Below are 17,321 nucleotides of genomic sequence, written 5' to 3' on the forward strand. Positions count from 1 at the left end.
TAAAATATTTTCAACACATTGTGAGGCACTAACAATGTAAAGGAGTTGAATGTTTGAATGCAATTTTCTCAGTTCCACTTTTTGCTGCAAATTTCATACGAAGGAATCTTTTGTTTGAGGATCTGCAATCGTAAATAGTTACTTCGCTCTTCTTGTTGGTTTGCGATTCAGTCAGTCGAGATTAGAACATGGTATGGCTACATTACATCACAGATGTCATGCCAGCCAAGGCTAAAGAAGCAAATATATGAACTAGTTCCTATGCAAAGGGATACAATGAAATTTTCACAAGGGCAATGTAGATCAAATTTTTCATTATATTCTAGCTTCCCCGAGAGACCTGTCGCCGCTGGGAGATCTCAGAAAGTGGAGCCTCCAGAGAAACGACCAGTTCTCCGACTGACGATGACACATCAATGGATGTGTTGGTCTCATCCGTGGATGGTGGACAAGCTTGTTCATCTAGCCCCCCTGTGTCATGTTCTGAGAGCGAGACGGGTGAGTTTAGCTGTGCCAACTCTGACACTGAGGACAGTGCAGCAGAGGACGGGGGTACAGTTACTTCCGAATACCGCCACCCTGATGAGTGTCCGCTGTATGAAGGCAGCTCTTTCACCAACATCGAGGCTTGTCTCATACTCGTAATGATATTTTTCAAGTTTCGGCTTACGAGGGAATGTTTGGGCCAAATCCTCTCTGGCTTCTCGGCAATGCTACCATCGTCTAACACACTTCCGGACACAGCTTTCAAATTTTTTAAGCTCCTCTCACATTTCCAGAGGGGAAAAGGAGTTTGTAAACACTTTTATTGTCTTAACTGCCAGACATACCTAGCTGAGGAAATGACAGTCTGTCCAACTTGTGATCAGGCCTGCCGGAGCAAGGGCACTTTTCTGCAAATGAGTTTAGCCGACACACTACGATCATTTCTGGAAGACGACAGAATATATGCCTACTTCCCCAAAACTTCTGGCAAAACAAGTGACAAGCCAGTTAGGGATATTACGGCTTAATGTATCAAGAACAGCCTGCTAATTCGTCCAAATTAAACTTCTCACTCCTGTGGAACACTGATGGTGTGCAGGTCTTCAAAAGCTCAACTAAATCACTCTGGCCAGTTCATTGCATCATCCCTGAGCTACCGCCGCTAGTCCGAAAGAGATTTCAAATTATGACGCTCCTGTGGTTCGGTGTGAAGCCGACGATAAACACATTTTTGAAGCCTTTTGTCCTGGAAGTGATAGAGCTCGCCACTAACGGACTGACTTGGCGACATCCCGAAACGGGAAAGACCATTGTTTCATACATTACAGCCTCCATCTCATTTGTCGACGCAGTTGCACGACCAATGCTCCAAGCCATCAGGCAGTTTAATGGTTTGTATGGGTGTTCCTTTTGTGAGCACCCAGGAAAGTCATAAATACTGCAGAGCAAGGGGCATGTGAGAGTCTACCCTCCTGGGAGAACGTACCAGTCGAGAAACGGTCGGCAGATGAGGCGGCAGGCTTCTCAAGCTGTGACAAGAGGGTATCCAGTGAAAGGTGTCAAAGGTCCAACTGTTTTGAGCCTCTCACCATCGTTTGATATCTGCACTGGGTTTGCAGTCGAATATATGCATTGTGTATTGCTGGGTGTGGTGAAAACGTTTCTGGGCATGTGGTTCGATTCAAAACATCATGAGGAGCCATGGTACTTGGGCCGTCATCTTCAGACAATTGACAACCGCCTTTTGACCATTAGACCGCCGGATTATATTAGTAGGTGTCTGCGCTCCCTTAAGCATCGTTGTTACTGCAAGGCAAGCGAGTTGCGAGCCTGGCTATTGTTTTATTCTTTTCCCGTTTTGTCTAACAGCCTCCCGGATGCCTACCTACAACATTTTGTTCTTTTGATTGGTGCCGTCTACATGTTGCTTTCCGAGTCAATTTCGAAGGACCAAATTGACCTTTCACAGATGCTTTTGTTTCGGTTTGTTGATGGTGTTCATGAGCTGTATGGGGAACGTTTTTGTTCTTTCAACGTACACCAGCTAACACACGTCCCAGAGTCAGTCAGGAACTGGGGACCGCTTTGGGCCACATCGGCATTTTTGTCTGAGGACAGGAATGGGCAATTAGTGCGCCTTGTCAAAGGGACCCAAGCTGTCGACAAACAACTAGGAAGCCTGGTGGGCATCAGCAATGCGTTAAGTGCTATGTATAGGCATGTGAGGCCGCAGTCTCGTGCTGAAATGGTCTTGAGCAAGTTAGACACTGTTGATTTCACAAGAGTGTGTGCTCCCAACAGCTGTGTGTGTAATGGCCGGTCATGCAAAGCAACTGCAATACTGAGGACAGCTTTGACATCTTTCTTTTCTAACACAGACAACCTAAATATCTACAAAAAAGCTACAATTGGCTCACAGACATTTTCCTCTAGGCTCTGCACCAACCAGACCCGAAGGAACGATTTCACTGTGATGTATGTTGTTGACAAACAACGAACTTTTGCTCTGATTCGGTGCTCTGTTAAGTACAAAGAACAGTTGTTCTTGGTACAGCAGAAGCTGCATGAATGCAGTGTGCAGTATGTACATAAGGAAACTGGATTCTCAGTCCCGCACATCATTGCAGTCCGCCCAAGCGATCGTCTTGATGTGGTCCCAGTTCCATCAACAATGACGAAGTGCATAGCTGTGCTAGATTTCGTGTGCATTTCCCCCAACAACTACGAGATGAATTTGTAGTTTCTTCCTTGAGGTCAGCTTTCATGTTTCGATTGTCTGAAATTATAAGAGGCAGCACTGAAAACTTCTCGGCCCAACCCACTTCGCAAGATATGACTGTTGTTTTGTCACTGTAGGTGAAAAGATTGTTCTTTTATATTCTTAGGTTACCATTCGCAGGTTTGTAACACAAATCTTATATTTGTCTTAGATCATCGACTGAACCATGTCTACCGCAAGTGTGGAATTTTCAAGTGCTGAACTCCGAGCTTTCCTGAGCTTCCTGTACCTGCAGAAGAAAACTCCAAGGGAAATTCATGTGTGTACGATGCAAAGATTGAGTGACAAGTGCCCGTCATACTCAACTGTGCATTAATCATGTGCTAACTTTTAGCATTCTGATTTTGAGTATCAGGATGCCATGAGATCAGGGAGGCTTTAGGCAGTGTAAATTCCTGGAATTGTTGATCGCTTTTGTGATCTAATTTTGGCTGATAAGCGAGTCTTGTCTATAACAGTTGCAGAAACGATAGATGTATCATGTGAATGCCAGAATTTATAATTCATGAGCAGTTGGATGTGCACAAGCTCTCAGCCAAGTAAGTATCAAAATGTTTGAGCGCTGATGAGTAACAAAAATGTTTGAGTGCTGATGAGAAACAGTGCCGAATAGAAATGCGCATATTGATTTTGCAGCATTTCATGGAACAACTTGTCACGGTTGATGAAACACGGTTGCATCACTATGATCCGAAAACCAAAAAACAGACCCAAAGATCAGCAGGAAAAGTCATGGCCACGTTTTTTTTGGAGACAAGGGAGGAGTTTTGATGACTATCTCGAGAAAGGTCAAACAATTAGTGCATAATACTACCCCAGCTTACTGCCGCTCCCAAAGGAGGTTTTTGGAAGAAATTGCGAGGGGAGCTATGCAAAAGCATTCTTTTTATGCAGGACAATGCACCTGCTCACAGGGCGGGAATAACCATGCATGTTTTGGAGAGCTTGGGATTTTATTGCATTGATAATCCATCATACACACCAGATCGTGCTGAACGCTTTCTTTTTTTTTAGATCTGAAAGGAAGTTCAGCTTCGAGGTGAATATGTCGATAAGTAAAGTTTCATGATACTAGACCGTTCTCTTGGTCGGGCCGAGAGCTTTTCAGAATTTCCTCATATTAGCCATATGATGTCATTTGTACTATGTTCAGTTTATATTGCGAGTTATTGAGTGGGATTGGTCTGAAATATTTGTTTTGTGTGTTAGCTATTTTTACTAATATGTCAGCCACGAAGGCTTATGGTCCACAGGAAGCAGCCACTAAAATGAACTGCTGCTCCATCTGGCAGCCAGGCATCCTCTTTGCTTATTCAGAGACCGAGGGGTGAAGTATCACCCACATGCGTGTAGCACGTCCACACTACCAGTAACAGCAAATTTTTGTATTGCTCGTCACGCATAAACTTTTGCGGCTAATATTATGTTGTTTAGGTGGAATTCCAGGTGCGTGATATGTTTGCATAGTTTGTTCTCCACGGAGGCTTTGTTTGACTAGTTTGTTCTCCATGGAGATTTTGTTTGACCGTGCTTTAACGGCAATATATTTGTGTTCCCTTGAAGTTTAGCTTCCCTCAATGTTGACAATCTGTGTTGGTTCTTGCTATATAATACTTCTCCACTATAAAATGATTACAGTTAGTTTTGTAAACACATCTTATATCAGAATTTTCGGTGGTGTACATGAATATGTTGTATGAATGCCAGAGAGTTGTGTATACCCTCGTCCTCGGCCTTGTCTTCCCTTCATAGTGACCTTTATAATTTGTATACTTGGATCATTTAACGCTCATCCTGTTTGCAGACACAGCTAAACAACATATGTGCTCTCTAAGTAATTACATTTGTGTGATGACTTGTACAAATATGGTGTGAATTGTAACTGCTTTTTTGCTGTCACAATAAACATGCTTGATGTTGTGAGGCACAGAATGCACAACTTGGGTGAATGCCTATTTCTTGAGTTCATGCTTCCAGGAATGTTCCATGGCTGTGTAAGATAATGTTCAGGGGTTCTTAAGAGTGAAAAATACTTGTACTTTATTAGTGATTTTTTTTAACTCCTGCATCATAGTATTCATTGCAATAAACATGCAGTTGAGCTACTGTAACTGAACCACAATTCTGATACTGCATTTTTAAGGATGTTTTGTCTGGTTGAAGGATTTGGTAAATGAGTATACAGTCGGTGACAGGTCAAGATTGAAGTGGAAGCTCCTCTCATCTCTTTTCACTTTAGTAGAAAATGGGAAGAGCTTCCCATCTCCTTCCGCTTTGTTCTTGACCTGTAAAGTTGCAAGTCACCTACAATTGAAAATAACTTGATGAGATAATTTTGTCGCACATACCTATATACTCATCTTGATTTGTCATTTGGGTGTCATGAAAAACTAATGAAATCTGAAAACGGTGCACAAATAAACATATGCAATTCATGTGAAGTGTTTTTGGTGTGTTCTTAGAAATAACACAGTGAGAGCCAATTCAGTTTCCCTGAAAAACATATTGATGCCATACAGATAAAAGAGAACATGTTTCAGAGAAATTTCAGAATTGAGATATGCAATATGTCTTCGTATAACAAATGATTGTACAGAGCGCGACAGTGTTAGAGCGAACAACTCGCCTGCATGCCACATTGAGTCATCTGTATATGGCTGGATTGAGCCATATCTAGCACCATATAGTGCCATATATAGGAGTATCAGGCATCATATACTGTTGTATATGACTTTATCTGGCAATATATATCGTCATATATGGTGTCACCTTGCCATATTTACCCTGATTTCAGCCCTTGTATGGCAATATATGACCTTATATGTCTACTTATATGTCCATATATGGCCTTATATGTTTACTTATATGTACATATATGGCCTTATATAAAATATATCTGGGACATATATGATATTTCTGTAAGGGTATTCATTACATGCTTATCGCCTACTTTTTGCACAATAGTGATTTTAGCCAACTTCATGTCGTTGTTGTTTGCGGATTTTATGGCGCAACAGCAACGGAGTTCATACTGCGCCTGACTAAATTAACTGATGAAACTCCTATAGTTACCTCATTACAAAAAGATGATCCTGAAAACAACTGGGACTAGATCTGGTGTATAAGGCCAGTACTAGTAGTAAATGATAAAACTCGATCAAGAGGAACGAGAGGGTGCTTTCCCAGCAAAAGAGCGGGATGAAATGGAATACAAAATCTAAAAAACTCTGGAAAATGAGCGCGTTGTTCAGGGTCGAATCCTCGGCAGATACACAAAATATGAAGAATAGTAAGATTGTCTCCACAGTGCTCACACACTGGTGGATCCTCCCCATAAAGGAGATATCTGTGTGTAAGGAAGGAGTGCCCGATTAGAAGCCGGCACAATACAACTTCGTGAAAGCGGTTCTTAAGTGAGGAGCTCTCCCAAGACCCAAGAACTGGTTTGCTTGCATGGAGCTTGTTATTAGACTCCATGGCCCACTCTGGCTACCATAGACGAAAAAGTGAGGACTTAATTAATGACTTGATATCCTGATAGGGCAAGCTAGCTTGATATCGAGAGCAGTTACCTGAAGATGCAGCGAGCCTGTCTGCCTCCTCATCACCCTTTATTCCCAGATGACTCGGAACCCAGCAGAATTTTATATTGTGACCTTTACGCAAAGCTCCGTTAAGTTTACTTCGCACCTGTTGCACAAGCATATTCTTAGTGGCTTTTAGAGAGCAAATTGCAGTAATGGCAGTTTGAGAGTCCACAAATATTACGGCCCATCTAGTTTTAGTCTTCAGAATATAATCCAATGCAAAAGACACAGCGTAGATTTCAGCAGTAAATATACTCGCAAATTCCTCTAGACATTTAACTTTTACAAAACGACCTGAATGCACGGCACACCCGACAAACGATGAAGTCTTGGCACCGTCCGTGTAAAAGTGAGCATAATCTTTATATCTCTCTTCCAGGTCAAGGAATTCCTGCTGAATCACAAGAGCTAATATGCTATTTTTATTAAACTTAGTGAAAGTTCAGTCACAAAAAACACGGACCACATTCCAGGGCGCCACGCAGACTGTGCTCTGAATTAGGTTAAGTTCGTCCAGACGAAGTTGAAGTGAGGAACAAAATTGCTCTATACGAAAACTTAACGGTCTGACGATGCTTGGCTTATTTTCAAAAAGACGGTAGAATTGAGACCTTTGTACAGAATGATACGTTGGGTGATCAGGGTTTGCTAGGATCCTAGACGCGTAGGTTATGCTGAGGTATTGACGTCTTTTACACAGCGACATCTCATTTTATTCCGCATGCAAACTAAGCACAGGCGAGGTCCGAAAAGCACCGGTTGCCAAACGCAAGCCAAGATGATGCACAGGATCCAACATCTTGAGAGCAGATGGGCGAGCTGATCCGTACACCACGGCGCCATAATCAAGACGAGATCGCACAAGCGCGGTGTACAAATGCGACAGACATTTCCGATCCGACCCCCATGATTTATGAGCCAAAACGTTCAGAAAGTTTCTGGAACGAAGGCAAATTTCCTTGAGAAATTTTAGGTGGGGAATGAAGGTAAGTTTTTTGTCAAATATGACACCAAGAAACCTGTGCTCCTTCCTAACAGGAATCAGAGTACCGTTTAGTTCCAAAGCTGGGTCTAAGGAGTGCCCGCGACGTAGGGAAAAGGCACACAGACAGTCTTTGCAACCGAGAACTTGAAGCCATTTTCGTCCGCCCACTTACAAAGTTTGTTTATAGCCAGTTGTAACTGCCGCTCACAACTAGAAAGATTGCAAGAAGATGAGGAGATCTGTACATCGTCAGCATAAAGAGAGTAGGAAATAGACCGATCTAGCATTCGTGCGAGAGAATTCATTTTCAGTACAAAGTGCCGCTCAAAATTCCTCCCTGTGGGACTCCGTTTTCTTGAACAAAAGGTTTAGACAGGGTGCTGCTAAGCCGGACTTGAAAGGTTCTGTTTGTTAGAAAGTTACTAATGCATTGCAACATCCTACCACGGATATTGCAAGCATACAAGTCTTTCAGGATACCATATCTCCAAGTGGTGTCATGCGTTTTGTCTAGGTCAAAAAACACCGCAACACAGTGCTGCTTGTTCACAAATGCCTCGCGTATAATGGTTTCCAGGCAAACCAAATTATCGAGAGTAGATCGACCTCGGCGAAACCCGCACTGATTTTTGCCAAGGACCTTTTGCCTTTCTAATATGTATACTAACCGCCTATTTATAAGCCTTTCAAATGTTTTCCCAACACAGCTCGTCAGAGCAATGGGACGGTAACTTGATGGTAGTGAAGGGTCTTTCTGCGGCTTCAGGAGCGGGATGACATGAGCATGCTTCCAGGCATGGGGAAAGGAGGCTTTTTTCCACAATAAATTGAAGAACAAGAGAAGACTTTTCAGGAACTCAGGAGAAAGGCGACGAAGCATTTCATATTGAACTGCGTCGGGCCCTGGAGCAGAAACCCTTGTTATGTCAAGTGCCATTTCAGGCTCATACTGCGTAAAAGGCTGGTTATAAGGCTCAGAGTCTCCTCCAGACATGGAGATATTTTTCCGCTCTGCACGAGATTTAAATCTACTGAACGAATCACTGTAGTTTGCCGAGCTGGATGTGTTATAAAAATGTTCACCAAGGATGTTGGCGATGTCAACTAAAGATGAAGAAGGGGCATCAAAAGTAGGAATTGCAAAGCACCAATAATCTCCATTTATTTCCCTGTATCTATCCCAAACCTCCTTGGCTGGCACAAAACTATTTATAGAAGAGACATACTTCATCCAGGATTTCCATTTTGACCCCTTCCTGGACCAACGGGCTTTAGCTTTCCGCTGCCTGAACTCTGCGAGATCACGTGATGCGGGGTATCTGCGAAGTTTTCCCCAAGCCCTGTTTTGATCCGCTAAGCTTGTGGCACACTCCTTCTTGCTCCGTGGTTTGCATTTTTTTTTTTGGTACATTACCAGAGGTTCGTGGAATAGACAACTCAGCAGCATTTAGTATCTGCTCAGTAATATACAGTGTAGCATCTTCGGGTGACATAGAAGAAAGCAGAGAAGGGTCCAAGGTGGAATGTAACCCAAACAGTGGCCAGTCAGCTTCATCTTACTTCCACCTAGAGATAAGGTTTTAAAAGTGAGGGCAACTAAACAACGCCCTCTAAAACAATCGGAAAATGATCACTGTCAAAAGGGTTGTTGAGAACATTCCATGTAAAGCAAGGAAACAATGAGGGGGATGAAATCGACAGATCACTGGACGTAAATGTGGTGTGAGCTGCACTGCAAAATGTTCGCTCTCTCCCATTAAGAAGGCATAGCCCAGATGCCAATAAAAAACGTTCAACTACACCTCCACGAGAGTCTTGACGAATAATACCCCTAGGGGATGATGGGCTTTAAAATCGCCTAGAATCATAAAGGGTTGTGGGAGCTGGCCTACAAGACCCTGCATTTCACTAAGATGTAATGGAGTGTTAGGTGGTAAATAAAGTGATACTACAGTTATAAGGCGGTCTAAAAGAAGGCGCACTGCCACGGCTTCAAGTGGTGTGTAGAGCGGGGCCTCAGAGCAGGCGACCCCACCTTGTACAACCCCTGCCACGCCACCAGAGGGAGTATCGCTAAGACGGTCTTTCCTAAAGACCCGGTGACGTCTTAAAATATGAGAGCGACCATGAAGATGAGTTTCCTGAAGAGCAAGAGCTATCGGCCGAAGCTCATCCATAAAATGATTTACATCATCAACATTCCTAAAAGGCCGCGACAATTTCAGTGCATAAAATTTACTTTTGACATTTATAAAATTTGTTTATATCGAAAAGTGTAAATCAATAAAACTCGGTAGTAAAAAGATTAAAACTCGGGATAGAGACCACTTAGATTACTTCGGCGCAGTAACCGGTTTTATATTCTTCCCTGCACGGGACTGCGTCTGCCACTCCATGCTATCCGGGTCAGAAGCAGGAGCACCCGAGTCGTCCAAGTCCATAGACAAGTCTGCCTCTTGAGCCGTGTCGCTGGTGTTGGCCAGCGTTTTCTTCCGGCTTCGATCACGGGGAGCCAGGCCCCGGCCGCGACCAGCCGAAGAGGCAGCGGAGGTGCTGGGCAGAGTGTCTTTCAACTCTGTCTCCTCCGGCCCCTTGAGTACAGGGAGAGCAGCACGAGAGTTGTGCCGCTCTTTGGAGGAGTTGGAACGAGAGTGTCGCTCCTTTCCACTGGGGGAGGCGTCGCGGTCAGGACGGGCATTGGCATTCCCTGCCTGTCCTGAGACTTGGGGGCTGCTGATGTGCTCCCTCCAGAGGGTGGGGGAAGCTCCTGCCCCTGCGGGGGGAATGGGGCCCGAAAGGCCACGGCCAGGGCTTCAGGCGAGACCTGAGTGGCTTTCGATTCCGTTCGCGGTGGAGGGCCCCTGCGCACCGCGTCCGAGTACGTGCCTTTCGAAAGAAAGGAGAACCTTTGCTTTGCTTCCGGATAAGTTTTCTTTTGCTCTTAAGGTTGGGATTTCCTTTTCCTGTCGCCACGAGGGGCAAGAACGAGAGTACGCAGGGTGAGGACCCTTGCAGTTGGCACAGAAAGCTGCCGCTTCACAGGTGTCGACTAGATGGTGGTGGGTGCTGCACTTTGCACACGTCTCCTTCCCTCGACAGCTGCGTGATCTGTGGCCAAAACGCTGGCAACGGAAGCACCGCTGGGGGTTGGGGACATATGGGCGGATGCGGCAGCTAAGGTATCCTGCCTTGATGGTTTCTGGCAGTGTGTTTCCTTCAAAAGTAAGGATTACATGTTTCGAAAAAATTTCCTCACCATTTTTACGGAATATGATGCGCTTAACGGCAACAACGCCAACGCCTTGGAGTCCCTCGAGAAGTTCTTCCTCACTAGTGTGTAAGAAGTCGTCCTCGGAGAGGACCCCACGGATGGTGTTCAGCGTGCGGTGAGGGCTAACCGACACTTTAACACCAAGAAAACTAGTCAGTTTAAGGATCGCTTCACTCTGTTTTTTGGTGGTTACCTCCACTAGGAGGTCTCCGGAGTGCTGCTTTTTAGCCTTGTAGGAGAATTCGACAAGGTTTTCTAGTACCTTCGCAACAACAGAGGGCGACAGCTTTGAAACAGGTTTTTGTTCATCAAGTGAATGAACAACAAAAAACTTTGTAAATGTTCCTCCTCCAGAATCTTTGTCGATGGTCTTGGGTTCAAGACAACGCCTTTTAAAGGCTTGCCCTGAACGGGGTTTGGAAGAGGGGGCGCCATAGGAGGGCAAAGAGTGTTCATAATCCGCGGTGCACCGCCCACCACCGAGCCCAACAAGGGGTTAGGTAACGCACCATAACAAGAAGGGCTTGGCTGGTGACGTTACGCTAACAGTACTGCCGGGAGACTATACCCAGGTGTGGGTCAAGACAGAGGTCCATCGCCACCCAAGGTTAGCCCTTGCCGCCAAAGAGGGGTGAAAAGGGAGTAAGAGAAATGAGAGAGAAGTAAAAGGAACAGGAAAGGTAAAAGTGAAAGATCGGAGGGGATAGTAGAAGAAAAGGCGACTAGACTGAATCATCCTGGCCGGGCCTTACCAGGACTCCCGTCTACGAGAAGCGGGGATCGAAGTGGTGTATTGCCTCACCCGGGGGGCCCCGAAGGGTCAAAACCTACCCCGGGCTCGGTTCAACCAGCAGGATGCCCTTTTCCCCGGACACGGGAAAGCCACGCACAGCCAGACGTGGGCGAGCGAACCCGCATGGCTCGGGGTCCGTGGAGACGCCACTCTCTAAACACCTGCTTTCACAGGTGCCCCTTGCGGGGTAGCCAACTTCATGTTTGCGGGAAACTGACCAGATGATAATGATAAGTTGTATATGTATGCTGTGTGGGGCAACTATATCCATTACAAATTTAACTGGCTTTAATTGTAAGTTATCAATGTAAATACTTTTGCTGTTTTTTAGTCCTGGAAAGATGTTAAACACCTCTACTTCGTCAGTTGGATTGAGAAAAAACGTATCATCAGTATGTTTCACAGAAGAATAGACATTTTCATTATTTCCGTTGGCCTGTGCATTAGGTTGTGCATTTGAATAGTTAGCATTAAACTGTTCCGCCAAACGTGCACCTGACATGTTATGACCGTCTATAGTTAATTCGCCAATAGAGTGGGAAACCTTTCTACGATTTAAAACTTCATTAATAATTTTCCACATGACGTCAGGGCGTGGTTTAGTAGCCTCATGAAACGTTTGCTTGTAATATGATGCTTTTGCTTTTCTAAGCTCAGATGCCAATTCGTTCCTAACTTTTTTTTTAAAAATGACAGTTTATTTTGATCCCTCGTCTTTAAAAACGTTTCATATAAGCGAGTTTTCTTCCTCATCAATTTTATGTGGGCTGGGGTTACCCAAGGTTTTCTTTTTTTTTTTTTGCTCGTCGTTACAGTTTTAAACAGAAAATGTAGGGCGCAAAGTGATTTAAAAATATTTAAGAATTCATTATATGCATCATTCACATCTAGTTTAGAGAAAACCGATGTCCAATCACTGTTGAATACTGCATTCCTAAATGCGAGTAGGCAATCATTAGTCATTTCCTGGTAGGTTACAGAAGATTGAGTGGGCACGGCAACCATCCGTGCGACAAGTTATCTAACATGCCCCTTCTTTTCGTGATACAACAGATGATGCTGCTGTACACCGCATGTCCCGTTCCTGCGTTGGGGGCGGCAACCATCGTTCCAAGACTTGCAAGGCCAAACCAAGCGCAAACGTTGCTACCGCACGTCAGCATCGGCGTATTGCACGAACATCAAGCAGCAACCATGACTCAAGGCCAGAAGGGTACAAGAGCACGGCCCGAAGCAGCTTTCGTCAGTGGGCACGGCAACCGTCCGAGCGACAAGTTATCTAACATGCCCCTTTTTTTGGTGATGCAACAGATGATGCTGCTGGGCAGCGCATGTCCCGTTCCTGCGTTGGGGGCGGCAACCATCGTTCCAAGACTTGCAAGGCCAAACCAAGCGCAAACGTTGCTACCGCACGTCAGCGTCGGCGTATTGCACGGACATCAAGCAGCAACCATGACTCAAGGCCAGAAGGGTACAAGAGCACGGCCCGAAGCAGCTTTCGTCAGTGGGCACGGCAACCGTCCGAGCGACATGTTATCTAACATGCCCCTTCTTTTCGTGATACAACAGGTTAGTGAAGGCGATTGCATGTGTTTCAAATCTGACAACCGATGTATTATTGTTCTGCCGTGCCCACGAGTGTTTTTTGCCTGTGCCTTGCAGTGTTGGGATAATTTATTCTTGCTTCTTTCTGGGGACGTCGAGTTAAATCCGGGCCCGGATACAACACTAGAAAAACTGATTAAACAAGTTCTTGAAAATCAAAAGCAAATGAGTACTGAAATTAAAGAACTGAAGGAAAACCAGGTTACGTCCCAACAAAGACAGGACGAAATGGCTGCAAAGGTCACCCACCTTGAAAAGGCTCTAGACGCTGATACATTCTTCCGATAAAGACACGCGTTTATTTACAACTTTAAACTGAAGGTCCGCCAGTGTTCATGGGGTCGGTAAGAAAGGTCTTTCCCTGAGCGCGCGATGGAAGCTCGTTTCCGACTTTCTCTTCCTCTTCGCTTAGCGATACATATCAATTTCCCCCTTCTGGGTTAATGCTCAATACAAAGTCCTTCAAATGTGCTGGCTGCTTGATATTGCGACCGCATCTAGTTGTAGCTCTGGGGCCGATGTCCGCCTGGACGTCCGTAGTGTTGTCCATGGAGGCTCCGTGGCCTTCCTGTGCTTCCAGTGGTATTACCGTGGATGCTTCGTTAGTGACCTCGACGTTTGGGTATGCTATGAACGGAGATGTGTCCACATCCACAGCTTCTGTGTTCGCTCGTTGGTGGCGAATGTGATCCACGTGTCGACGCTGAAGTTTTGAGTCCACTGTCTTTGTTTGGAATGAGCGAATCCCCATAGGTTTCACTATTACTGCTGGGATCCATGCAGGACTTCCACGAAAGTTCCTTATGTAGACAGTTTGCCCTGTAGAATAACCTTCTGTCACTCCATCTGTAGAAAATTCTCGATCTTCGTTTCCAGTTGCCCATTGCCTCATGAGGTCGAGGGGTGTGCAAATTCGTCGACCGAACATTGCCTCGGCGGGTGTCTTCCCCGTGGCAGAAGAGATCGTCGTATGTTGTCGGAAAAGGAATCTGGCGATCCTGCATTGCACTGTTCCCTCCGTAAGCTTCAACAGAGCTTTCTTTGTTTCACCCACCATCCGTTCTGCTTGACCATTAGTTGCCGGGTGGTATGGCGCGCTTGTATAGTGTTTGATACCGTTTTTCTTTAAAAACTCGTTCATTTCGCTTGACACAAAATTCGGTGCGTTGTCAGAGACGAGGATCCTTGGCACTCCAAAAGTTGCCATTACAGTGCGCAAAGCATCGATGACGCGCGTGGACGTCGTAGATTGCATCGGCTTGACTTCCAGCCACTTAGAGTACGCGTCGACGACGATCAGATAAGAAACTCCTTCGATTGGTCCGGCGAAGTCAATGTGGATAGTTTCCCAGGGTCGAGTAGCAGCTGACCAGTCAGGTGCTGGTGTTGTTGGCTTGGAGCGATGGTGTTGTTGACAAGTGGGACACACAGCTGCGGTGGCTTCAATGTCTGCGTTCAGGCTCGGCCACCAGAAATGGCTTCGGGCAGTGCTTTTCATAGCAACAATACCTAGATGATTGGCGTGCAGCGTTTTCAGAGCTTGCTCGCGAGCCGCTCGCGGGATAACTACACGTGCTCCCCAAGTTACACAGCCATTATGTGTTGACAGCTCGTGTTCCCGACGCTTGTATGGCGTGAACTCGTCTCCGGTCCAGTTTGAGGTGGTACCGTCTTGTAAACCCTGGTAGATCGTCGACAACGTCGGGTCCTCTTTGGTTAGTCGTGCTATGTGTTGACCTGTTAGTGGTGGACACTCTATAGCTTCCAGGGGAAGTATATCTCCTGGAGGTGCAGCTTCGGCCTTCTTACTTGGCAACGGCAAACGGCTCAGTGCGTCTGTATTTTGATGTGACTTGCCTTGCCGGTAGCGCAAATCGTAGTCATAGCCTCCAAGTAGCAGGCACCACCGGGTCATGCGGGGTGAGAGCATTGCAGGGATCTGCCGACCTTGGCTCATTTTTCCCAGGAGGGGCTTGTGATCGGTGTACACAGTAACGTGTCGCCCGGCGATGTACTGATTGAAGTGCTTTGTGCCAAAGATTAGGGCTAGTCCTTCCTTGTCCAGTTGTGAATAGTTCCGTTCACTTTTGCCCAGTGTTCTGGACGCATAGGCAATTGGAACTTCCGCTCCTTCGTCGTTCAGCTGCGACAATACTGCCCCAACGCCGTAGGGCGAGGCGTCGCCAGACAAAACAAGTTGCCGTTTGTCGTCGTAATGCGCAAGCACTGGTGCTGAGCTCAGGCGTGTCTTCAGCTGTCAGAACGCCATGCGCTCTTTCTCGCCCCAGCACCACCTGGCATCTTTGTCAAGGAGTCGATGCAACCTTTCGGCCGTGCATGCTCTGTCTTGCAGAAAGCGGCTGTAAAAGCTCAGCATGCCAAGGAAAGCTTGCAGTTCCTTTTTGTTGCTCGGTTCCGGTGCTTCGGTGTTGGCCTTGACTTTTTCGGCTGTTGGTCTGACGCCCTTGTCGTCAACGTGGTAACCTAGAAATTCTATCGCCGGAACCTTGAAGTTACATTTAGATCGAGAGACGCGGAGTCCAGCTTCCTCGAGGCGCTGAAGAACGGCTTCCAAACGCTGTAGATGTTCTTCTTCGGTTGACCCTGTGACCATAATATCATCAAGGTATGCTCCGGTGCCTTCGATACCTGCCAACAGCGTATCCATAAACTGTTGGAACAGCAGAGGCGCTACCGAAATTCCGAAAGCAACCCGTTTTACGCGGAAGAGCCCCATTGTTGTTGTCACAGTCAGTAGCTCCGCCGTGGTCTCGTCGACGCGCAATTGCTGATACGCTTGCTGGAGGTCTATTTTAGAGATCTTCCCTCCTCGTACAATGGACAGCAAGTCCGGTGCCGTGGGAAGGGGATATGCGTTTGGCTTAAGTGCGGGGTTGACTGTGCACCGGTAATCTCCACATAACCGTAGTGAGCCGTTCTTCTTGCGGACGATCACTAACGGTGTTGCCCAGGACGATGATTTCACAGGCTCCAAAATGTTCTGCGTTTGTAGCTTTTTTAGTTCATCGTGTACGGCGGTACGCAGGGCCAGGGGAACCGGCCGACACTTGAAGAATTTCGGAGATGTATCTTGTCGTAGGTCTATGTGTATTGGTTCGCCGACATGACCGTCGAGCTGACCCTGGAACACTTGTTTATGTTTCGTCAGAAGATCTTCCAGAGTTCTTGGAGACACTGCGTATACTCCGGACACCTTAATGTTCAACGCAGGAAACCAGTCTCGACCAAAAAGACTTGCTCCTTTTCCATTAACCACGTAAAGTTCCAAACGAGCTTCTTTGTCCTTGAATCGTACATTCACAGGCAATTTCCCAGACAGGTGCATGCGGTCTCCCGCCCAGACGCTCAAGGAGAGGTCACACTGCTCGAGCTTAGGTGGCCGTCCCTGCCAAAGATGCTCAAACGTGTCGGAGCTGATTATTGTGTGTGAGGCACCGGAGTCCACTTCCATGCTGAGAGGTCGACCATTTACGAGAAGTTCCGCGATGATCCGCGAGGAGTCTCCCTGTGTAACGCTGTTTACAGCGAACAGGTCACCATGGTTTTCGTGTTTCGGTTCTGTCACGTGATGCGTACGACTTATTGAAGTCTCTTGAAATTTGGCCTTACGCTTGAAACACGCCTCTTCCAAATGTCCCTTCTTGTGGCAAAATTTGCATATTGCCTTTATGTGCTTGAAGTCATCCGGTGAGTGCATGCTTGTACAACGAAAGCAGGGTTTCTTCGCTTGCTTGTCGTCTTTTGCGGATTTCACTGCCGTGGAGTTCTGTACCTTGCCTTCCTTGCTAGCCTGTATTTGGCGTTGCTGGCTGGTGGCGGACTCCGTCGCCAAGGCCATCGTGTAGGCTCGGTCGAACATGATGTTCCGCTCGACTAACAGGCGCTGCTGAAGGTGCGTGTCCTTAATGCCACAGATGAATCGATCGCGTAGCATGATCTCTAGCGGTAGTACCGTAGAAGAAACGGCCCCCGGAGTTTGCGGCGTTTGTGGCGTTTGGGCCGCCTGTGCCTCCCCACTTGACGAACTGGCACTTGTCGTGGCCGTCACCGTGGTTGTGGTTGTGGCCATGATGTTTGTCACCGTTCCGAAGTTGCAGTGTATTGCTATCTTTCGGAGAGCGGCGACGTACTCAGAAATGGTTTCTGTAGGTGCTTGATTTCTTTGGTGGAACTTAAAACGGCTGAGCAGTTCCGCTGGCTTCGGGTCAAAGTGATCGTTGAGGCGTTTCAATATTTCCTCGAACTCGACTTCCGAAGGTCTTTTCGGTGCAAGTAAGGCCCGTACGATGTCAAAG

General features: G+C 46.4%; 1 protein-coding gene and 1 pseudogene across 1 annotated transcript; both read left to right on the forward strand.

The window, feature by feature from the left end:
* Nucleotides 1-416: 416 nt before the first annotated feature.
* Nucleotides 417-2,841, forward strand: LOC115318527 (annotated as a pseudogene).
* A 9,585-nt stretch (nucleotides 2,842-12,426) lies between these two features.
* Nucleotides 12,427-13,293, forward strand: LOC115315732. The gene is made up of 3 exons (XM_040212122.1): nucleotides 12,427-12,486; nucleotides 12,623-12,642; nucleotides 12,774-13,293. Exons 1-3 carry the CDS (start codon nucleotides 12,427-12,429, stop codon nucleotides 13,291-13,293), a joined length of 600 nt encoding a protein of 199 aa, XP_040068056.1.
* The last annotated feature ends 4,028 nt before the right edge of the window (nucleotides 13,294-17,321 follow it).

Source organism: Ixodes scapularis, unplaced genomic scaffold (genome assembly GCF_016920785.2).
Source record: "Ixodes scapularis isolate PalLabHiFi unplaced genomic scaffold, ASM1692078v2 PGA_scaffold24__2_contigs__length_7659602, whole genome shotgun sequence".
NCBI classification, from domain to species: Eukaryota; Metazoa; Arthropoda; class Arachnida; order Ixodida; family Ixodidae; genus Ixodes; species Ixodes scapularis.